Source organism: Nyctereutes procyonoides, unplaced genomic scaffold (assembly GCF_905146905.1).
Source record: "Nyctereutes procyonoides isolate TBG_1078 unplaced genomic scaffold, NYPRO_anot_genome, whole genome shotgun sequence".
NCBI lineage: Eukaryota > Metazoa > Chordata > Mammalia > Carnivora > Canidae > Nyctereutes > Nyctereutes procyonoides.
This window is the reverse complement of record NW_026575030.1, coordinates 2,473,629-2,498,646: the sequence shown is the minus strand read 5'-3', so window position 1 is coordinate 2,498,646 and position 25,018 is coordinate 2,473,629. Positions and strand designations below refer to the sequence as shown.

At 40.1% G+C, this 25,018-nt stretch overlaps 1 protein-coding gene across 15 annotated transcripts in view; it reads right to left on the bottom strand.

Annotated features, from left to right (window-relative positions):
- The window catches only part of NCKAP5 (NCK associated protein 5), a 947,559-nt gene that overhangs the window by 700,339 nt on the left and 222,202 nt on the right, over positions 1 to 25,018 (bottom strand). The window contains exon 1 of one of the 15 annotated variants that reach the window (XM_055316285.1): positions 15,455 to 15,566. The exons of the other annotated variants lie outside the window; for them this stretch is intronic. Within the exon in view, the coding sequence (XP_055172260.1) occupies positions 15,455 to 15,505 (51 nt within the window). The 5' untranslated portion in view covers positions 15,506 to 15,566. Of the gene's footprint in view, positions 1 to 15,454; positions 15,567 to 25,018 lie in introns of those variants that run through there. 15 annotated transcript variants of the gene reach the window in all.

Here is a 25,018-nt window from a genome sequence, read left to right as displayed (position 1 = left end):
TCCCCAAAGTGTGGAGTCTAGCTGGTGCTACCACAGAATAACAATGGCCTCCTATTCAGACTTGTACAATGGATTTGAGGATGGCACAAAGTATGTGATCTTCTTGTGTGTAGTCTGTATTTTTTCAACTCGGTCTGAATGCCGGTCCATGGTAAACCTATATGCTCTCTGAAGCAGAAATCATTTCTCCTCTCTGTGACTGAACACTCATCAAGGCCAAGACCTATGCATTCCATGTTTCTGATTCACCCCCATAATGCAAATGGATGGCAATTAAGGAACTGACTGGAATTGACATCCCTTTGGTGACTAAGGAGACAATGAAAGGCCTTATCACTTATCTTGGAGGGTGATAGACGGTACTATCTGTTAATAATTCTCTTTTTCCTCCCATGCCTACTGGGAGAAGTTTAAAGCACCTGCCACTGCCAGTCACTTTGGGATTTGCCATGGAATTGGCTTTGACCAATAAAATGTGGGCAGGGGTCACAGAGTACCATTTCTAAGCAGAGCCTTTCTGCCTGCCCCTCTTGTGTCTCTGCATCCCTCATGTGGACAACATGCCCCTGAAGCCCAGGTAGGGCTGTTACTGGGGTCTAGGCTCTGGGATAATAAGATAGGAGGAGCAGGCCCATCCCACAGGTTGGAGTCAAGTGTAGCCAAGCCTGGCAAGGACCCAGCAGAGCCATAGCAGACCCAAAGAGGCATGAGTGGCAAATAAATGTTGCTTGGTGTACCTACTACATTTTTTCTGGATTGTTACCACAGCAAAACTATTATACGGAATCTATCTTGAAAGTCAATTTGCCATAGAGCCAGATGCCCTGAACTGTCCTCAGTCAATTTGGTCACACAAAACATGGAGGGCCTTTTTGGTAGATAATGATATCTACCAAAGAAGTATGACCTTGCTACTGACTTGCAATGAAAGCAAACCTAGATCAGATATCCCTACACAGATGTAAATATTTATTCAGTAAACATGGATTAGCCAGCAGGCATGAAAATGGTCCTTGGAACCTGTTGGGCAAGTTCAAGGAAGCCCCAGATCTGGGTTCTGTTTATATTCCTCTCACCATCTGTCATGAAAGTTTTTCTAGAGGCAGACAACAACATCCCTGAGGCAGCATGCTTTTATCCTTTTAGTGGACATTAGGCAATTGTAACTCTTTGTAACAAGGCCTGGGCCAAACACTTATAAGAAATAAGATTCAGGGGTACCTGCGTGGCTCAGTGGCTGAGCGCCTGCCTTTGGCTCAGGTTGTGATCCTGGGATCAAGTCTCGCATGAGACTTGCTACAGGGAGCCTACTTCTCCCTCTGCCTATGTCTCTACCTCTCTTTGCGTGTCTCTCGTGAATGAATGAATGAATGAATGAATGAATAAATAAATAAAATCTTTGTTTTTTTTTAGAAACAAAAGAAAGAAAGATTCAAACACCATCCCAAAGAGCAAGCCCCGGCCTTACTAGTTTTCAACTCTGTTTATGCCTCAGTGGTGAAGCAAACAATCAACCACTCTCTCTCTCTCTTCCTCCTTCCCTCCCTCCTCCTCCTCCTTTGTTTTCTTCCATATATATATATATATATATATATATATACACACACACACACACAGATATGTATCACCAAATACACCTCATACATATGAGTAATACACATAATTAAACTTAACATTTGTCAAGCTAATGAGCAATTCACTAATTTCACAAATAAAAGCAAATTCTGACATTCACAAAACCTTAGGTATTAACAGATAGGTAGCTGGCTGAAATGCTTGTAGAAGATACTCCTGGGGTATTGACTGACCATCCCTGGAATTCAAATTCTCAGTTAGGAAATCTGATTGTCAGATTCAGTTGTAATTTAAACTAGTCAGTACATATACAAAATCACACTGGTCTAAAGTATTTTAAAGTAAATCTGGACATCATAACATGGAGATTACTCTCCCTGCTTCATCCCCCAAGGTACCTTATACTTCATGCCCAGGGTTAGGATCTTCCCTGCCTGTGCCACGTTGACTACAGAAACCAGCTCAGGGACTCATACCTCAAGCCAAGATTATAGCAAACAACATGAAATAAAGAGAAGAAATAGTAGGAGACAGCTTTGATGACCTAAGCCCAAATAGTAATGGTTCATGGCCCCAAATCAAGCAGAGGAAACATCAGGAAAGAAGTTGGATAGTATAGAACAGAATACACTGCCATGGTGCTACAGCTTCAGAGAGAATATTCCCTGTACTCCTCCTACTGGGCAGCCAACAGAGGTCCTGGAGTACCTTGCCACACTGTTATGTCCTGACACACTGTTACAAACACATCTATGTCACAATAACTACAAGTACTCAAGCACATTTCCTACCTCCTCAGTCTTAAAAGAAATCATTCATTCTCTGACACTGACTGAGTACCCTCCTAACCAGACAATGCATGCAACATCACAGATCCAAGTTCAGACAGTCACAGACCTTGTCATGGAGAAACTTACAGAATTGGGCAGGGATTTTTAATTTGGGGCCCATGACTACGATCCATGGCTGGTTTCAGTGGTCTCTGAATGCTCTGAAAAGCAAGGCCTTCTGTGTGTCTGTGTGTGTACTAATTTAGGAAAGTCAATTGTTCATTAAATTCTTAAAGGAACCCATGACTCAGGAAGGATGGAGAAATGTGTGTCCACGGGAAGATTGTAAGAGATGACTTTCTAATATGTGCTTACTCCAACTTTGCTCTAGAAGATCAACCTATATGGCTGACCACACAAAAACAGACATTTTATCAAAATGTTCCAAAAAACCCCTTAGATGTAATAACTGGAATAAGGTAAGAGCTTATTTAGGAAATGTCCTCATAACAGAACTAATGACTAATAAAAGTGGTACTAGAGATGCTATAATAAAGGCAACTCCATCTTCTCCATTATAAAAGTCAATCACAGACTCAGTGAAGTGAGGGCTCAAGGTTGCTTTGAAATGTGACTCTATCCACAGGGTAATATAATGACTCACAAGCCTCATTTTACTCTCCATTTGCCTCTTCATGTCAAGTATGAAGTTGAATAGGCAGGATTTATAGCCATGATTTGACAATCTACTGCACCATGTTGGCTCCATTGGCCTAGAATACACATTAAAGTTAAGATAATCAATGCACAGGTAACAGGGACATTTCCCTCTTGAACTGTTCAAGCCTGTTCAGCAAAGAGTATGGCTGATGCCTATAAAATTCATGGCCCAGGAAGTTATGTGATATCCATTGTGTGGTTTCCATAATCCCTGCTACATCCCCATATATCCCAGTTTGAGAAGCACAGATTTAACCTGTGTGAAGTTGAGTTTCCTCCATATATTAAATGGGAATACCTAAATCAAAAGGTTCTTGGAAAGATTAGGTGTCATCTATTGGCTAAATCATAGAACGTAATCAATCAGCCTGATACTTAGCCGGTGCTCAATAAGCATTAAGATCTATCTACCTGCACCCAAACTTCCATCCAGATGTGTGCAAAGCTGTGGTCCCCAATCTGATGTGTGGCAGTAGCCTTCCTGGGAACTTGTTAGAAATGCAAATTCTTAGGTCCACCCCAGACTGCAACTCCAGAGCTGGAGCCCAGTGAGACTATAGGACCAAGCCCTCCATACAATTATGACAGATGCTTAACTGAAGAACCACTGATGTGGAGAAGTAATGTCAATCATGGCTATCCATTAAAATCACCCGGGATGCTTTTTAATACTATTAATACTCACATCTACCCCAGACTAAATCAGAATCCTGGGCACTGATAGTTATTAAAAGATCCGCCAGGGGTTTAAGAGATGTGCTTTAAAACACTAAGGGAAGTCCTCTTCTCTTCCCTTCTGCAATCTGTGATGAGTACTGGAAAGCCCGTCAGTATAAAGTCCTCCCCTGTGGACAAAGAGCTTCCACACCTGGGAGACCTTGGACAAGTTTCCTGTACTTCTGTTAGTCTCAGTTTCTTCACCTACAAAATAGAGACAGTAATAATCCCTACTGCAAACCGCTGTTTTCAGATGTGAAAACTGAAGTCCAAAGCCTCTGACACTGGCCATATCTCTGACAACAGAGTTGAAAGAATGGGACTGAGCCTTCACCATGTCAGCTCTGCTGCGGAGTCTGGTATAGCAGTGAGGGGAGGAGAAATATCTGGGGTCATCTGGGGTCATGGAGAGGGCTTTGAATAATACTTTTGGGCTTAAGTACTGAAAGGCAGGGCTGCCAGGTAATGGCCGGAGAATGTGCCATCTGGAAAGATGATGGTAGCACTTATCAGACTCAGGAGGAGATATATGGGGCAAGGAGAAGGATCGTCAGAGGGAAAAAATGCCAATTCCATGTGCCCTGGGATGGATTTGCCACTCTTTTCCATGAGGGCCAGTACAGAGGCAGGCAGCACTGGCTAGGATCCATGGAGACTCCAACTTCAGAGTCAAACTGAGGGCAGGGCTTAGAGAGATGGCATAGAACAGAGCAGAGACAATGCCTCTGTGCACTCTGGTCTAATTGCCAGGAAGAGAGGTGGGACCCAAGACAAATTTAGCTCATTTCTCCTAAAATTGATTTCTTTTGCCTGGTAAGGGAGGCAAAATCCCAATGATCCATTAGTTCTACAGTGTGTGGGAGCCCAAAGAAAGTACAGTTGACTCTTGAACGACATGGGTTTCAACTGTGTGGGTCCACCTCTATGTGGATCTTTAAAAATACAGTACTTTATCAGTACAGTACTTTACAGTATTTTCTCTTCCTTATGATTTTCTTAACATTTTCTTTTCTCTAGCTTATTTTACTGTAAAAAATATAGTATATAATACCTATAACATACAAAATAAGTGTTAATTGACTGTTTATGTTCTCAGTAAGGCTTCTGGTCAACAGTAGGTTATTTGTAGTTAAGTTTTGGGGAGTCAAAAGTCATGCACAGATTTTTGATTTTGTGGGGGAGTTGGCGCCCCTGACCCCCACTTGTTCAAAGATCAACTGTGGTTACTCCAGGGAAATTTTACTTTGGGCTTATTGAATCTGTTACTTTGCTTCCTTTTTTCTTCCTCTGCTTCCTCTCCATGGTATACATGTACTTCAGAATCACCACTTATGCTAGATGAGAATGATTATTGTCACCTGAGAAGGAGCTTCAAACCAAGTTTCACTACTCCCACCTCCAACTACATATACAATAGTTGAGGATCAAACAATGGGAAGAAGCCAGCTTGTTCTGGACTGTGACCCACCCTAGGCCATAATGGTCTCCGTGTACTGTGGGGGCACTAGGCTGTGCCCCTCTTTTCTTCCCTGACACATGCTTCCTGATTCTGAATCCCACCTTCTGATCATGGCCCTGGTACTCAGAAGGCTCTGATCTCCCTTACTGTGCTTTCTTCTCTGGCAATGGCTCTTCCCATCTTTTGTCATGGTGACCAGCCATGGTCAGGAATGGCATGGGAACTATTTCAACGATTGGGTTGGAAAAGGTGCCAAGGTCGATGATAACACTCAAGAAACACTCAGGGCAGACTCCAACTTTTTCCTTCACTTATTACAAAATAGAAAAAAAATCTAAAAGCGTATTTTAAGACTCTGAGACTTTATTGGCATTAAAAAAATATATCAGAGGTCTTAAAGCCATTTACAGTAAAAACTGGCTTTTTATGACAGATTTTATAAAAACAAAACAACTCCATAGTTGTAATCCCCAAATCATGACTCACTTTATTTATTTATTTAAAGATTTTATTTATTTATTCATGGGAGACACACATAGAGAGAGAAGCAGAGACACAGGCAGAGGGAGAAGCAGGCTCCTTTCAGGGAACCTGACGTGAGACTCAATCCCAGGTCTCCAGGATCATGCTCCGGGCTGAAGGCTGCGCCAAACCACTGAGAGACCTGGGCTGCCCTCACTTTATTTAAATAAATAAGTGAGATTTAAAAATTCCAGCACAAACAAATTCTTTGGGTTCCTACCACCTTGAAGCACTTGTCTTTGGTGTGTGTTGTGGCTTGGCGGGGAGAAGAAGGAGGTGGGAGAGAATTCCAAGAAAGCAAGTATGAGATGCCTGTGAGTGCAGAGAGCCTGCAGGGATAGGACTGCCTGAAGGATACATACAAGCCAACCGAGTGTCGGTGCAAGCTGAGGCCACCAAGTGGAAATACACCATGGGCACAGAAGGTGCAAGTGTCAAAGACAACCCAAGTGGCAAACTTGAATAGGCAGGGGTAGAGTGGAATTCAGACTGGAAGACTAGAAAAGTACTCAAGCATGAAGAGCTAGGAGAGGTTCACCTTCTAGCAAAGTTTTAAACAGCTTTTCCAGGTACAGCAGTGAGGACCCAAAGGCATGAGCTGGTCTCCTAAATCCAGCAAGACTGTAATTCACAGAAGCTGCAAGCAGAAGTAGTAAGACAGGCCAACTCTGTCCTTCAAATGTGCTTCGATTGGTCTGCAAAGAGTTTAAAAAGAATGAGCCAACAAGGTTAATGTACTGTATCAAGGTCAATTTCCAGGTTGTGATACATGCTTCCGGAGCACCCGAGATGTTATAGTCCTAGGAAATAAGGGAAAGGTGTAGGGGATGTCTCTGTATTATTTTTCACACCTGCATACAAATCTATACTTCAAAACTAAAAGTTTTTTTTTGTAATGAGCTAACCTTTATAAATCAAATGTTATATAAAAATCTTATTTTCTGGCTGTTTGTGAAGAGTTGGATGATCTGGCAATCCTGGGCCTACACTGTGTTCCTGCAGTAACATGTTAGCCTATCAAAACAAGCAGAGAAAGCAGAGTAGCATCAGATTCACCAAGACGGGCATTAAAATCTCTGCTATGCCCCATTCTGCACCCAACACACTTCACTTACTTACATTACTTGTGTGGTCCCAATGGACACTAGATTTTTCCCTCTCTTCTATAAAGAGTGATGGAGTTGAGAGCTCAGTCGTTCAAAAGGTCATCCGAGTTTGTATAATTTGTCTGAAGTTTAGCACTGTATCATGAATGAAAATACAAGGACGCCTCACTATCCTGGTTCCCTTGGGGCTGCGCACATAATAGGTATCATTACAGTACACTTCTCTAGTTGCAGAACTACTTACGAAGGGTTCCAAGAAAAATCAATGCCGTACTAAATGTCATGCTGTTGCAATTTCTGTCATAACTCAGGAGCCATATAAAATATAGTGAGCTCTTAAAGCCACAAATGCTCTGAAATTATTTATGAAATAAGAATTAGGTAAGGTCTAATTTACCAAAATTGAGACTATCTGGACACATGGTTTAATTGGATCTCGTCATATATGCACACTGTGATTCAAAGACAGAGTGCCATTCCACATTGAGTCAGCCTTTTGGTTTTCTGAGGTTAAAACATTTTCCACATTAAAAACCTGTCCCCTTTGGTTTTCACATGGTAAATTGCTCAACTGGAATCATTTACCCCAAAGGCAAGGCAATGCTCCCATTATCACTAAGCAGCAAAGGGCAAAAGAGCCAGTGGGTAGAGAGAGGGAGGATAAATTGAGGTCATTTCTTGCTGCATCAAAGTAAAGCATGGAATTGATTCATATTTAGGTCCACCTTTGTGTTTATTAAAAGACTTTGTACAATCCTTATTCTGCTCAAATACAGAGTCCATGTCTCTACCATCATCCCCCTAACCAGGCACATCATGCTCAGATGCCGTAGTTTTTCCTGGCTAGGCCATTCTAATAATGACGCTGTCACAATTTTAGCTATAAAAATCAGATTTCCTCTGGAAGGAGTCTATTAGGGCTAGAATATTATGGCACACCAACTAGTAATGGGGACAAAGCTTGATATTTTTACATATCCTTTAACACACGAGTTAACTTATCAAGAGAGTCAAATTGCATTTAAAATTCAGGGGCAGATGTAGGTCCCAGCTAATGGTCCCTCGAGTGGCCTTGCTGTGTCAAGGATTCACTGATAGGTTTCTCTCATCCCTCTCTGCTGTTGAACTCTGACCCACAATATGCTCCCTTTATTCTTAGCTGTTTCCCAAATCAGTAAATACGCAGACCAAGCTGCTTCTGTCCACTATGCCCTCAGATTTATTCAGTTTGGTTACACAGGTTAATTCAACCCTGTAGTCCTCACCGATGCCACCCCGGTTCAGACGGGCAGAAGCGGGTTATTAATGTTGCCATTTGCACTGTGTCACCGCCAAAGAGGCTGTACATCTGGAATTCCCTGCAGAATGCCAGGAGTCTGTGACTTGGTCGTGGCCAGGGGCTGCTGATCTGACCATAGCTTGTGCATTTGGAAAATTAAATTATAAACGTGAGGTGCTCACTCTGCTAGATGGAAAGTATTGGTGATGACATGCAAACTCAGTCATTTTATGTGAAATATGGAATTGGTTTGCACCGTGTGGGGCATCTACTGAACCCTGCCATAAGGCATCTGGTGAGGCCATGAGTCCCCTCCAAGTTCTGTTGCGTGCGTGTGACAGCCAGCTGGCAAAGCAGCTGTAGCGCGCTTACTTTGGAGCCAGCTGACCATTACTCCCTCAGACAATACATTGAAAGGTCAAAGGGGTTTTGGCTCTTACTTTGAACAAGTGTGTTTGGTCACCAGGGGTTCCAGTGACCACAGGGCAGCAGAACATGCAAACAATTTGCAGCTTCCTTAATTAAGGGAAACTCTAATTCCCAAAATAGAGCGCCACCTCAGACATGGTATTTTTATTTCTTATTCGAATATTTTGTTGCATGCCACACGTCCTTCTCTGTATATACAGACTCTCCTTTGTTGAGGCTTTTGGGGGAGAAAAAAAAGCCCTATTTTTCTTTTTTCTATTTTTGAAGTTAGGCACTTATTCTGAATGGATATATCGTAATACATAGAGGTATAGATAGAAATCAAATATGGTTTTGATTCCCAGAGATGAGTTTATCTAAGCAAAAGTAAATCATTACTGTGAGCGGTAGTGGTACAGTATAAGCTACTTGGTTTGATTTTGAGAATAAGTGAGTTATACCCATAGTCATAGTGAATATAATATTTCTGTTTTTCATTTTGTGCCGGTCCTCTCTGCTACTAAGAGATCTCGGGTTTGTGTTTGGCCAAGGAAACCTCAGGTCTCCCCTATCTCTTCATGATGTGACAGGTTATTACGAATTAAACAAATAACTAGAGAACACCATCCTCTGTGCCAGGGGCCATGTGGAACTCTGGGTCCAGTGGGGAACAGGACAGATGAGGTCCCTTCTTGCACAGAATGAAATGAGCGGACATTTCATTCTGGTCTTCCTTTCCCAGCAAACACATCATGTTCTGCTTTCTAAATTCCAAACAAGGCACAGTAGAGACACCTTTTGGGTTTATCAGAAATCACCTATCAGACTAGAGAGAAAAGATGTGCTCTCAAACAACTTTTTCATACTTGAGAAAGTCTCAGGACTTCTGAGAGCTTGGCACCTTTCAAGGGAAAAGAGGCTGTTTTCTGTGCTGTGTTGATGAGAAGGATCATAGCAAATGGACACCATGGGCATCTTGACTGTCCCCAGACTATGTCTGAAGGATACGAGTTCCCTCTCTACTGTTAAATTGGATTTGCAGCTAAAAGGTCTAGCACCCAACCTGGTATTGAAAAGAATCGGTTCTGCCATTATCCAAAAAAGTTAGGTTGGTATCATACAGAAATTGCCACACTCTGCAGGATGTTTATGGGATTTTTTTTTCCTGTTTTTATCACTCAATATGATTTTGGCTCAGTCCAGGCCAGCCATCCTCCTCTTTGTATGAGAAACATATCAGGCCCTGAGATCAAAGGGGTTTATCCTGGAGACGAAAACTCTATTTCCAAAGCAACATGCAACTTCCCAAGTTTAAAAAAAAAAAAAAAAAAAGGCAGGTCTCCAAGTGCAGCATCTTTTTATTTTACAAAACCCCTTTCTCTGCCAAACATTTGGGTTTGCATGCATCTAAGGGTGGGGCAATGCTTAGAATTAGAGCAAGAAATACAAGTTTCAGTGAAAGGGTTGCCAGATACTCTGCTTTAAAAATGCTGCTTGAAATGAAAAACACTTTTCGTCTTATGCTTTAATGTGAATAATGACAATATCTTTCTCTCTACCCCAGAGAGGACATTCTAAAATAAAATTTTAAAAATGTATTGTTTTATTCATTTTATTTCTTTTAAGGACCACATTCTCTTCCACTTGACTCATCTGGTTTTTCCACGTATTGGCCCCCGACGGTTGGCAATTTGTTCACATCGGCCCCAGAGGAGCCAGAAGGGTCAGCTCTCCCAGCATTCTCATGATTTGTGACAACCCCAAATGGCAATTTTCCATTAACCCCCGATTACCTCTCTACTCCCCCATCTCCCTCTCGACCCCTGAAGGCACATACTTCCCTCTATCAGGTGAGCCTGTGGCACTCCTAAAGATGTCACAGCGTGGAATCAGCCTCTGACTCACTTTCTCGGGTTGATTTTGTGAGCTCAGAAGGTCAGTCTGCCATCCAGCTGGCAAAGTGCCTGCCCAGTGGCAGATGTCCTTCCAGCAGAGAGCTAACACCACTGCACCCAATATGGGAAACATGATAATCCGAGGGGTTGGGATGGGAGCCCCAGGCTTTGTGACCTCTCATTTGAGAGGCTTTCGTGCAGTTTTTACAAGATGGAGCTATTGTCCTCCATGCCTTCAATGGGAGGATTCAGAGGACCACAATGTAGATCAAAGGATAGCAGAAGAGGACCTGGGAGCAAAGGCTAAAGAGCCTCGGTATTATTTTGCTTGGAGAAGAGAAGACTGGAGACAGAATGGGTCGAACAGGCCAGCTTGGCAGAGCGTGATTACGTCGTCAGTGTGGCCAGCTGTTCGGCATTTTCAGTGAGAAGAAAAGGAGGAGGAGAAAATAAATGTAAATGGCAATGTGAGAAATTTGTTCAAAACTTGTAAAAAAAAATTCAAACAGTGAGGGCTGTTATTATAAATGCTAAACTTGGTGACAGGGGAAATATACTTTTTTTACTTTAAAACAAAGACTTTTCAGTCAAGAGTTTCAAAGGCAAAGTTGCCTCAATACAAAACAAAGAGCAGATGGGAAGAAATTTTGAGGCCCACTTCACTTAAATACAGGCAGCATACGATTTGGGCCTTCACAAACTGCTCCTTACAACTGACATTTTCTCAGAGGACAGTGTTAGAAGCTACTACATGGGACTTCTTAGCCCTTGCTTTATTTTTTTCTTATTTTTTAAAGATTTTATTTATTTATTCATGAGACACATAGAGAGAGGCAGAGACACAGGCAGAGGGAGAAGTAGACTCTACGCAGAGAACACGATGCAGAACTCGATCCTAGGACCCTAGGATCATGACTTGAGCCAAAGGCAGACGCTCAACCACTGAACCACCTGGGCGTCCCTTAGCCCTTGTTTTTTTTTTTTTTTTTAATTTATTTATGATAGTCACAGAATGAGAGAGAGAGGCAGAGACATAGGCAGAGGGAGAAGCAGGCTCCATGCACCGGGAGCCCGACGTGGGATTCGATCCCGGGTCTCCAGGATCGCGCCCTGGGCCAAAGGCAGGCGCTAAACCACTGCGCCACCCAGGGATCCCCCTTAGCCCTTGTTTTAATGGTTTATTTAGTGGAGGCAGGAATCATCTGTGCGGCCAAGGGACTGACAAGTATGTGGGGTGATGGACAGCCTGATTTCAGTTCTGCAACTCATCAACTTGGACTTTGAATGAACATTGCACCTCACTTTCCTCAACTGTCTAATGGGAACAACAGCTCCATCTGACCTCACAGGATTGCTTACAGGAGTGAATTATACAAGGCATGAAACGTTTACTGAACATAAGTATGTGGTAATTAGACTGTTCAGACCTCAGGGCTACTCCCAAAGAGAAGAATGTGTGGCTCTTCTAGTGCTGTTTTAAGTTACTCCCACTCCAGCCTCTGGGTGAGAAACATGAAGAATCAGAAGAGCAAACAGAGAACTCAAGAGCACAGCTCAAGCTGGTATAGCTGGTATCCAGGCTGTGATTTCATTCTTGCTTTCTCAGGTCTGCAGCCTAACATCACGGCAACACCAGGCCAAGGCAAACACACAGTGCTTTCCTTCCTGGGGCTGCGGTCTCTGCAACACTTGGACATTGTGACTGGAAGTATTTCACCACGACATCCTCAAATATCAAAACTAGAGAATTCCATTGCCCTTGGTACTTGTAATAGGTAGATTTTAAATGGATAAAAAATAAACAAAGTGTTTTTTTTTTTTTTCACCTGTGAGTTTGGGCTGAGAACATGATTTGGTCACAATGAAAGAAATAAAACTTGTCCACCTAGAATTCTATTTATGGATGAAATATCCTTCCAAAATGAAGCCCCCCCCCAAAAAAAAAGACCTTTTCAGGCAAAACCTGGGAGATCTTGTCACAAGCAGACTCATACTTTTAAGAGGAGTAAAGGAGACTCTTTAGGCACCCCCTGCCTTTTCAGGCTGTCTTCATGTGGAAGGCTGTGTTTCTGTCCATAAGGTGGTCTACATAATCTGTAGAGACAGAACTCTGAACTGGAACTGTCCTTATGCCAGCCAAGAATGTTAGAGGTGAAAAGACCAACTGAGCACATTTCATCAAATCCCCTTATTTTCCAAAAAGGTAACAGAGGGTCAGAGAAATGGGACAAACCAAGAATAATGCAATCAGTGGGGGGACAATTCTGCAATTAGTCCCCAAATGTTATGTTCACCAAGTAATATGAAAGCCCACCAGCTGATCCCCAGTGTGGTCAATGTGATTCATAGGCATGTTTCATTTGGAACAAAAAGAGGATTAAAAAATCAAAATTAATTGCCTTGAAAAAATTAGAAGACATTGTCAAGTAAGCACATGTACCTACATGAGCACAATCAACTGGAATTCCAATGTTTTCTGCCCCTTTAGAAGGATGCATGCTCTCTGGTTTGCCATAGTCACCTCCACACCCTAATGTCTCCACAATGGTGAGACCATGGGTGACTTCAAATGAATTATCATGCTCCCATCATTGCTCATCTCAGCCATGCATTTCAGTCATTTATCTCATTTCCCTGGGCCATTTGAATGTTTGGATTGCTATTTCTTTTTTCCTAAGCAGTAAAACTATTCATGATTTCTTTTTATAAACAAACAAACAAACAAACAAACAACCATGTCTACATGCATGCATGGCACACACTTGATCCTATAGTGATTATGTATATAGAATTCAAGACAATATAAGGTCACATAAGCTAGTATAGGGAGCTGATTTATTTGATCCACTTTTGCATAAGACATTAAACAATGCCAAAGACCCATTTGTCATAGCATAATATTCTGAAGGAGAGAGATGAGCATTTTACCATTTTCCCCAATTTCTACAGGGGAAAAGGTAGCCTACCCTCATTTTTTTTTTTTTTTTTAGAGAGAGAGAGAGAGGGAGGGAGGGTCAGAGGGAGAAGGAGTGAGAGAATGCCCAGGACAGAGCTTGATGTGGAGCTTGATCTCACAACCCTGAGATCATGACCTGGGCCAAAATCAACAAAATCTAGAGTTCACACTTCCCGACTAAGCCACCCAGGCACCCCATATCCCAGTATTTTCTATTGCTCTCATAATTTCTGAGGAAGATGGGGTAGAAGAGGCTAGTTTTACAACTATATTAAAAAGATAGATACATCAGGGGGTGCTTAGGTGGCTCAGTTGGTTAAATGTCCAACTCTTGGTTTTCACCCAGGTCATGATCTCATGATCATGGGATCAAGCCCTGTGTTGGGCTCTGAGCTCATCACGAAATCTGCTTGAGGTTTTTGCTCCTTCTCTCTCTGTTTCTCCCTCTCTGTTTCTCACCCCCCCCCATGCTTGTGCAATGCTCTCTAAAACAAATAAAATCTTTAAAAAAAGACACACTTGTCCACACAAAATCTTCTACATGAATTTCATAGTAATACTATTCATAAGGACCCCCAAATGATACAATTTTATTTATCCATCAAGTGAGAATGGATAAATAAACTGTATATCCACACAATGGAGTATTATTTGGCAACTAAGAAATTGAAGTACCAATACATGCTACTGAATGGATAAACCTTGAAAATATTATGGTGGGTGAAAGAAGGTAGTCACAAAAGATAACTTTGTATAATTCCACTTATATGAAGCTTCCAAAATAGGTAAAATCTAGAGATACAGGAAAGAGATGGGTGTTGCCTATGACTGGGGACACTGGGAGGAAATGAGGAATGACCACTAGTGGATATGAGGTGTCTTTTGGTGATGAGACAATGTTCCAAAATTGGTAGTGGTGATGGTTATGCAACTCTGTGAATATCCTAAAAACGATTGAATAGTACATTTTTTAATGAGTGGATATTGTGGTTTATGAATTATATTTCAGTAAAGCTGTTATTCAAAATGAGATAAAAGAAAATAAGCCTTTGGAACTTGGGAGAGGTGGGCAAATATTTTGGAGAGAATTGCTCGGGACCAAGCTGACTCTGGTATGGTTTTATATGTCTTATTTTATTCAAGTCTTGCAACAACCTGCCAGGAGGCTTCATTCTTCCCGTTTCACAGGTGATGAAATAGAGACTCACAGACATTAAGCTGCCTTAATCCATGAAGGTGAGATTTGAACCCCTGTTGGACACCAAGCATGTTCTCTTTCTCTAAAAGACAAGGAACCAAATAGAGCCCACTTGCCTTGGCTGTTTTTTATTGGTACATGTGACTATTTAATTATGAGCAGGACATCATCTTTTCTTTCTTAAAAACTACCCTGAGCCATGCCAATTGATTAAATAGTCTTTCTCAAATCAAATGGGGTGTTTTTCTTTTTCTCAAGGTGACCTGTATCCATTTCTAAAAGCAGTGCTAGACCTGCTTCAACCACTGCTCTGCCTTCTGTCTGTTGGCATTTCCCCACTCACCCGATATTCTCCTTGAACTCACCTCTGCTTGCTCCTTGATTTGATATGAGAGCTAAAAACATTGCCTCCTGTACGTCTCCCTCCCCGCCCTACCCCTGCATCTACAAAGTGGCATCCGGGTAGTACTGAACATGCTCATGACCTCCTAATCCTACTGCTGTGTATGCCTCTAATCGTTACATCAAGGAGCACTTACAAATGAATTCATATGGACAAAGTCCTCCACTGAGTATTCCAAACACATGCACCAGCATCCAACCCCAATCACTTTAAGAGGTTATATTAAAGCACAAATCATTTGGGAGTATGGTAAGGTGGAGTGAGAGGAGACAGATTGAAATAGAACTCATGTTCCTTGCCCTAAATGAGGATCAGCCCGAGCTCTACAAGAACGGGCAGCCAACAGAGAGCGTCTGGGATGCCAGCCATCTCCAAGCCACAGGCACGGAGTCTGCACTCACTCACATCACAACCTATTATCTTCCCAGCCAGGCTCCAAACCTTACCTCTGCTGAAGCAGAAGCCAAGTGCACCAGCGAGTGACCTTCCTGGGTCATCAGGATACTACAGCCAGTCGCTTTGGCTCCTTATGGCCTCAGCTCTCTGATCTGACAGCCACAGCCAAGCCTTCCTTTCCTCTTTCTGAACATTCCCAGTGTGCTTCCTCCTGCCTGTCAATATTTAACTACCCTGTCAAGTTACATTACATCACCTGCACTAAATCCTACCCCAGCGATAGCTAGGGGGTGTGCCTGCTGTATTCAATTCAACTCAACTATTCTTTATGGAGAGCCTTTCATTCATTCATTTCTCTCAACGCATATTGAGCACCTACTGCATTTGGTACCGGAGATACAAAAATGAAAGATCTGATCCCTAAAGTCTTGGAGAGACAGACAAGACAGTGTGGTATGTGTTATGATGCCGAAGCACAGAGCTCAGGAGGGTGTTCCATTACAGGCTGGCTGGTGAGAGATGCAGTGAGGGGGACCAGAGCATTCCCAGAGATGGCAACACTCAGGATGACATCTCTAACGGGCCAAGCTAGATCTGTGAAGACACAGGATAATGAATACCTGGCCTCGGTCCTCAAGGAGCTTAAACTCAACACAAGGAGATCTGTCATTCCACAGCCTAGTAGTTACATAGGTGCCACAGGAAGGTGCAGATTATCAAAGCAAATGGGATAGCTATTTCTCATTTTTTCCCATATTTTTTGATGAGTTGATCATCAACCATTTCTAAGAATAAACACTTAAACAAAGTTGTCTCAACAGGAAAAGCTGAGTCCAGCATGTAGATCCCTTAGTTTTACAAATAGGGGTGATTTCTCCAATCTCTGGAATAGTAGATAAACCTAGTGAGTAAAGGAGATTGCCCAGGACCCATTTTTAAGACCAGGAAAATAATTCAGGTAACAGAGTAACATTCTTCCCTGGTCAAAGGAATTAATCTGGGACAAAATGGCTTGGCCACAGGTAAACTACATACCCTTCTAATATCTCCATGACTTTTTCCAACACAAAATTTCCTGACATTTAATGATTGGCCGATTTTTTTTTTTTAACATAATATAGATAGACTTGAAGAGCCACTGAGAAATACTAACCTGTGGTCTTTAACACCATCTTAGATCAAAAGCCTGAAAAGTTACTCACTTTGGGATTTTTTTCAATGTTTGAGTTTACCATCAAAGCACAGCTCTCAAATATGCTCCACGTGGTCTCTTTTCTAGCTAATCTTACTGTAGCTTCATACTCCAGAGAACAAAGCTCCCCACATATGTGTGAACATTCAAAAGATTCCACCACTGGGGAGCCTAGGAGGCTGCTGTGGAAAGTGCCGGAATATTTGAATTGCAAAACACAACTCAGTGATCTCAATACATCTAATTTGGGATAAGTTCCAAGCTCAAGAGCATCTCTGCATGGAAGCAGTTCTATTAGTTTCTCAGGCAATTTTCCAGTTCCACATGTACACTTCTCCAAGAGTTTCGAAGGCGAACACTTACAGTCTGTTGCAGTATTTTACTACGAGGTATTTAGGGTTTTGACAAATACTAACTGACATTGCCACCATTCCAGTGAAAAGTGATGACCCGTATCTAATGCCTACTATTTGGTTGTGGCTGAAGACATTTTTTAGTCAGGGAGTGATTTTAAGCAGAACACTGTTCCAGACCCCTCTTTCACATTCTGGAAACATGGTTTAATTTCAGTCTTTAATAAATCTACATTGCATGTTGAATTGTGAGAAAATTGAACTGAAATTTTGCCACACTCAAGCTTGCTCTTTTTTAAACCAAGACTTTTTCAGAGCCTTTTTGCTTACTAACACATAGCACACTTGGCATTAGGAATATTATACATTATTAATGGAACAATTGTTACTGCTAATTGCCAAATGCCCAGGGATTTCTGGATCCAATTAGAATGGATTTGTGTCATTTATCTTAAAATCCCACTAGAAAGATGAGATATTGTATGATCTATATTTGTTTTTATGGGCATTTTTAGTAAATTTTAACAAACGTGAAGTAATTTTTTTCAAATAATATCAATAATATCATGGTAAGATAACTAACACTCCCAACCCAAATTCTAAATATTTCAAATGGGGAGCCAGAAAGAGAACAAGCAAAAAAAATAATTTATTTTTTGTATATAAGTATATTTAAAATATATAGGTGTATTTAAAATATATCCTGTTTATCTCTTATATATACAAGCTTTACAAAATAGAAGAAAGAGGATTTTGAGTGTTTGTATTTAATAAGTCTTCTTGTTGCAAAGTTCCAAAATAAAACTAATTGCCCCAAAATCGATTCAATAAATATTCCTCTGGTTTAGAAAGCAATGGTATTGTATACTCACCATGAGCATAGATAAAAAGCTTGAAGCCTCAGTCAATATTATATGACCCTGGACAAGGAACTCCAACCCCATGATAAAGGTCTAAGCCTGCTTCCCTCTTAGGAGGAATAATTAAGGAAAAGTGATTTGTTATTTAAGGTATACATCAACATTTATGTGTGTCAGGGAGTATTGTACCTTTTAAACAGTCACTTTGGGAGTATAGGACACATTCCAAGTCACAGAAGAGTCCTCCTCATGCTGCTATTAACTGTCACAGTTTGTCCAAGACTGGGGCACTTCCCAAGAAGCATTACTTGGAGTGCTAAAATCAGGAAAGTCATAGGCAGACCATGAGTTGGCCACCTTACTGCTATTATTCAGATCATGTTAGAACTTCCTCTGGGAAACTGACTTCATATTATAGGATACCTTGTTTTGCATCTTGTTTGAGCCAACAAATTGCGATTCTTTAGAATTTAGTTGACTTTTGAAATAAATATTTATAGCCAGGCCTAATAAATAACATAGATTTTCAAGTTGCTTGAAATTTTTTATGTAAAAATTGAACTGTGTCTATCACAGAGATTTTTTTTGAGGGGTTCAGGAGCTAAATCCATAAACAAACTTAGAAAAAAAAATCCAAAAGGATTTCATACCCTTGCTACGCAAATTGTGGTCCACAGGATTAGCAATATTGGCAGCACTAAAGTATGGTAAAAATGTACAAACCTGGCCCATTCTAGACCTCCTGAATCAGAATCCGCATTTGTATAAAATCCCTGGGTGGCTCTAAGGCACAAGACAGTTTGTGAAGAATTTGTTTAAGCCTAAAATAAAGAGAAGCAAACTTCCATAAAAACATTTGATGGAGTTATAAAAAAGAAAACATTCCTGCAACTCAAAGCATTTGACCAAGAAAATGAAAGGTGTTATTGTAATTTATGTTTTCTGGGTCTTGTGAATTTTAACTTCATAGTCCAGGAGGCCATAAAATGTAGCTAAACTCTAAATGAGGCCAATGATTCAGTGGTTTAACTACAAGGAAGCCTTCAGGATGCCAGGATCCAATTCAAAGGGTAGAGCCAGGGATCCCTGGGTGGCTCAGCAGTTTGGTGCCTGCCTTTGGGCCGGGCGCGATCCTGGAGTCCCCGGATCGAGTCCCGCGTCAGGCTCCCAGCATGGGGCCTGCTTCTCCCTCTGCCTGTGTCTCTGCCTCTCTCTCTATGTCAATCTTGAATTTAAAAAAAAAAAAAATCAAAGGGTAGAGCCAAGGTATAAGGGGACTCCCTGTGTACACAGGTCTTTCCTCACCATCCTCTGCCCCTAGCATCTCCCTTGAGAAGGGGATAAACACGAGATGACTCCTAGGTTGTAGGCTTACAACGGAAACATCAGTGGCCAAGAGAATGTATAAAGAGCAAGTTTCTGATATACAGGTTGAGACGTCTATTTTGGAATGGAAGGTTTGAGGGGGTCTAAAAATCACCTGGGTAGAGACGAGGTTGGTATTTAGACATACTGATCTAGGGCAAAGCAAGTCACAAAATAGTAAGCATATGACTCATCTTTGTAAAATAGTTTGGGGAACTGTCAGCAGAAGGACTATATCAGATAATAAGGGGATAAGGAATTCTATAAAAGAGAGCATTTCAGGCTTAGAGGGCAGTAGAAACTGATGTCCTGTGGCAAGAGGTAAAAGAGGAAAAAAATGAAAGCATAAAAAAATGAAAGAATAAAAGTTAAAGTGAAATCTAAAAAGAGAGTACAAAAACCATAGTGAATTGCAACAATGTAAACGTTAAAAAGATTTCTGTTTAGAAAGAGAAAATGAATATTATAATGTCCAATACATAAGATCCTGAAACCCAAATTCTAAATATTTCAAATGGGGAGCCAGAAAGAGAACAAGTAAAAAAAAAATAATTTATTTTTTGTATATAAGTAATTTGTACAAGATAAACAGAAAATGTAGTCTTTTTTTTTTCTTTTCTTTTTTTTTTTCTTTTGCCTACAGGGTGTAAATTTACAGAAGTGATCACATATGTAGCCACAAAGAATACACAGAAATTCCTAAGCAAATAAGGAAAAGTTCAAAACAAAACAAAACACAAAATTCTAGGTGCATCTAAATTAAAAAATAGCCTTCTAACTAATCCAAGAATCAAAAATGCAATAGAAGTACAAAATACACATTATATAATGTAAATACAACCATCAAGACTGGAATTCAGCTAAACTCAGACTAAAGCTATAGATTAAAATGTTTTTATGAAAAAAAAGAAAGACTGAAAATAAATGAATTAAATGTTTAACTTAAGGAGTTAAAGAACCTAAGAAAACAAAATAAACTTGAAGAAGCACAGAAAAAAAAAAAAAACCCAAAGTCAATTGGCTAGTAATTAATTTATACATTAATTTGACAAACATTCATTGAACAGTGACTAGAAGCTGTTTTTTTGTTGTGTTTTGCTACTCTTCTAGATTCAGGGATATGGCAGTGAATGCTGATAATTAATAGATGAACAAAAAATTAATTGTTAAATAATTTAGGTAGATATTTCACACTTGGTGAAAAGAAACATAACTCCCCACACTTTTTTTTTAAAGATTTATTTATTTATTTTTGAGGGGAGAGAGAGGGAGAGTGCGAGCATGGGAGCAGGGGGGAAGGGCACAGAGAAAGAGAGATAATCCTCAAACCCACTCTGTGCTGAGTGCAGAGCCCCATGTGGGGCTTGATCCCAGGACCCTGAACTGAGATCATGACCTGAGTGGAAATCAAAAGTTAACCACTTAACCTAACCCAATGAGCCACCAAGGCACACCTCCCTACACTTTTAATACAAAATAGATGGGGGAAAAGAATAATTTCATTGTCTGAGAAAACTGACAAACACTACCTCAGCCAGGAGATAAAAGTCAACATCATCTGTGATAGATCCTGTCATAAGTATGAAACCTTGATAGAAAGTGATGAAAATGGCTCTTTACCTCTGTGGTCTTCCTCCTCAAACTCATAACTCCCCATATAATCATGAAATCAAAACAAAACAACACCAGACGAGTTTCAATCAAAAGGCATCCTACAAATTACTTAATATTCCTAAAAACTGTTAAAATCATCACAATAAGTAAGACTAAGATTTAGTGGTAATTCAGAAGAGCCTAAAGAGACATAACAACGAATGTGAATACATTTTAGATGGAATCTCAGGACAGGAAAAGAACGTTAGATAAAAGTAAGGAAATCTGAATAAAGTATGATCTTAATTAATAACCATGTATCATTAATTGTGACCAATGTACCATACTAATGTAAGATGTAATCACAGAGGAAAGAGTAAATCACAGAGGAAATCACAGAGGTACAAAGTAACCCTATATTGTCTTCTCATTTTTTCTGTAAATTGATAATGGCTGTAACAATAAAATCTATTTGAAAATCTAAAAATAAGTGGGTAATTTCAGATAATGATACAAACCATAAATACAGAACATAAAATAGGGTAACGCAATAGGATGGCCTAGGATGGGAGCGTGGCCATGAAATATCATCAGCAACATTTCCCTGAGGCATCTGAGCTGAAACTTTCATAATGTATGGAGAACCAAATGAAAATTTCAGGGAACTTGATTCAAATAGAGGACAACATCAAAACAAAAAAGCAAGCAAAGGATAACTTAAATTGAAAGCTGATTATCTGAAAAGACAAATAAAATAAGCAACCATTTGGCATCCCGATTAAGATAAAAGCACACGACACAAAGACTAAGAAATAAAGTTTACTAAGTCAGCAAGTCTTAACATGAAAGTCTGATAAAACTGGCTTAACCAAAGAAACTCTAATTTCACTTATAAAATTAAAGAAACGTGTTTTAAATGGAATGTCAGCCAATTATACGCAGCCTTGTAATAAAGGAAACTATGAACAAGTATAGTTTTAGTTATATAAGAATGAATCAACATTTTAAAAAAATCTCAATTAAATTTATATTAACAAGTTAAAAGAAAAAATGTAATTATGTCATTAGGTGCTAAAAAAATCGTTTACTACTGTTTTGTAAGAACTCTTCTTAAATCTAGTAAAATAAACATCAGAGGAAGCTTCCAATGCAGGAGAAAGCATTTATCAGAATCCAATATAAAACACATTTATATTCAAGTCATAGGTAAGCATGTCCTCTATCACTATTTATTTTCAACACTGAGATGTAGCAAGAGATGTTGTAATACAACCAGCAGATGTAATAAGATGTGAAAATGAAATAAATGATACAAATATCGGAAAGAATACAGTATATAAAATTACTAATGGAATTATGTACATCTAGAACATCCAATATAACAAAATCCTTTTAAAACCAGACTGTATTAAGGCAACTGAAAATATGATAAATATAAAAACACAATAGTGCTTATTTATATTGTACATTAACAGGAAAGAAAAGTAAAATGAAAAATCTCAAAACTCTTCCTGTTTTTTGAGAGAGAGAGAGAGAGAGAATCTATTTCGCTGAAGTGTCCAAGGGCCAATGAGACATTGAAACATAGGAAACAAACTAATACTACATTTGATAGTCTCCGAATTTGAAGTAATAATTCCCCAGAGGACAAACATCCACAGAACTTGGCTTTTCCATCAAGGGGGTCAGTCCCACTCTCCATGTTTCCTATGTTTCAATGGGTCGTTTCATGTTGTCTCCAAATGTGTCACCTACTTCCAGCACAGAATTAATTACTGTATGTTGATGCAACATTTGAACCATCACACGCTCCCACTCCGGCCTTTTAGAGGCAGAAGAAGAGAGATCCATGTCCAAGGTACACTCAGAAGCCCTGAAGGCTGCCCCTTTGATGTGGCCTTTTTGTTTTACTGACTCATTCCTAGAGAAAGCGTGCTGAAATTGCTGAAAGATCAGTTGAGATCTCTGCGGTGTGAGCAATAAGCAATAACATGTTGCTTTACAACGCCTGCGTAAACACAGAAGCGCAGAGCAACAGGGTGACCTGCCTAGTCAGTGGTCTTTTTGGTACCATGTTCATAATCTGTGTATATGTGAGAGGATTATTTTATTTAATTTTAATTTAATTAAATTTAAATTTAATTCAATTTTTTAGCAATCATACTTAAACCTCAGTAGCAAATGCTTCTTCATGATATTGATATCAAATGTGTGGAGGTGATGCTAATAAGGATGGAAAGGGAGAGAAGCGCAATCTCCTTTATCATCAGAATAAGAAACAAGGAATCAGTGTTCCATGCAAATAAAGAGAAGAATCAAATCCACTTATGTGAAAAAAAAAATTAAGAAATCACAACCCAAGACCGGAAAGCATGATAGTGATTCGCAACTCTGTAAAATTGTCGCATTTATTTTTTTTATTTTTTTTTAAATATTTTTATTTATTTATTCATGAGAGACAGAGAGAGACAGACACACAGGCAGAGGGGAAAGCAGGCTCCATGCAGGGAGCCCAACATGGGACTGGATCCTGGGACTCCAGGATCATGCCCTGGGCTGAAGGCAGGCGCCAGACCGCTGAGCCACCCAGGGATCCCCCAAAATTGTCCCATTTAAAAGAAATAAATGTGTTCCCTTCTGAAATATACACATTCATCATATACTTTGATTCAATAAATATCCAAATCACAGAATCTGTCATTATGTCATTCCTTAGCCTTTGCTTCAATGTCTGCAAGTTAGGTTGAAAAGTGAATTTTCTTTAAGGGCCTAATGTTGTCCTTTGTCACAGCAAGAGCTCATTAAACTTTGAAGAGGGAACATGGCAGTTTGCAGTGGAACTGCAGGACTAATCTTACCGCATTATCTGTATCATGCAACAAACTTAGCATCATTATAGTTTCATGAGATACAATAAAAATTGCTCATTAATTATTTATATTCTGTTTCCAGTACATAGAAGAAAAAAAAATACATGCGAGAAGCAGAAATGTTGTTATCCTAAACATTTAGATAGGTCAAGACTCAGCTGAGCTTGAAAACATCAGACTGCAGAGCTCCTAATAGTATTGATGGCTTGAGTGCTTTGAGAGTGCCACACCTCCTTCCCTACATGCTGTCAAATGTTCCCATTACCTACTGTCATTCTTAAGCCCCAGAGAAACACAACATCAAGGTTATCCATCCTGTATGCTGAATGACTCAGCCCCACACCCAAGTCTGTCAAGTAACATGTTGAAGGCAAATCTTTTTTTTTAATATTTTCTTTATTTATTCATGAAGGAGAGAGAGAGAGAAAGAGAAAGGCAAAGACACAGGCAGAGAGAGAAGCAGGCTCCACGCAGGGACTCCCATGTGGGACTCAATCCAGGGTCTCCAGGATCACACCCTGGCCTGAAGGTGGCGCTAAACCGCTGAACCACCAGGGCTGCCCAAAGGCAAATCTTTAAACAATCAAACTGGCCTTCCTACCTAAATACCTGGCCAGGAAGGTGGCATATTATTTTCATTAACATTTAATTCCCCTACCAGACTCTAAATTTCATGGGCTCAGGAGCAGATGGTATTATTTTGCTCATCACTCTAGTTTCAGAATCTGGAACAGTGCCTGGCACACAGAAGACAGTTAATATTTATGTTGACTAGATCATAGAATAAGAGTCTTTCCACTTTATGCACCTATAAAATGGACATAATTCCTGTAAGCACTTTGGCATTGTTGGGCATTTAAGAGCCTTCTTACACTGTAGAATTTTAAACATTGTTGTGATGAATATCTTTCTTCACGTGATTTCTTCATATTTTGGGTTCCCAAAAGGAGAATTGGTGGGTCAAAAAATCAGAACATTTTCATGGTTCTTGATATACAGTGCCAAATTATTTATGAATGAATCATATCACAAGTAAAATTTGGAAGCACAAGTTTTACCACTTGCCCATGAAGACCAGCCATTAAAATCCTTTTTAAAATAGTAGATAAGGGGAAATGGGAATGCTATCTAATACTTTGCTGTAATTTGAAAGTAATTAATTTGGCAACTTGAGTATTTTTCTCTATTTATTCAAGTAATTGTATTTTCTCTTGTGTGCATTTACCAAGGAAGGATCAGGTCATGGCTGTCCTTCTGTGTGTGGGAGCCTTTCTCGGATACTTGAAGAAACTTTTGCACCATAACTTCTCTGCTAATTTCATTCCTCTTGCTTCAAGTACTCTTTCTCTAGAACATAACAGGATCCTTGAAAGCTGGAGTT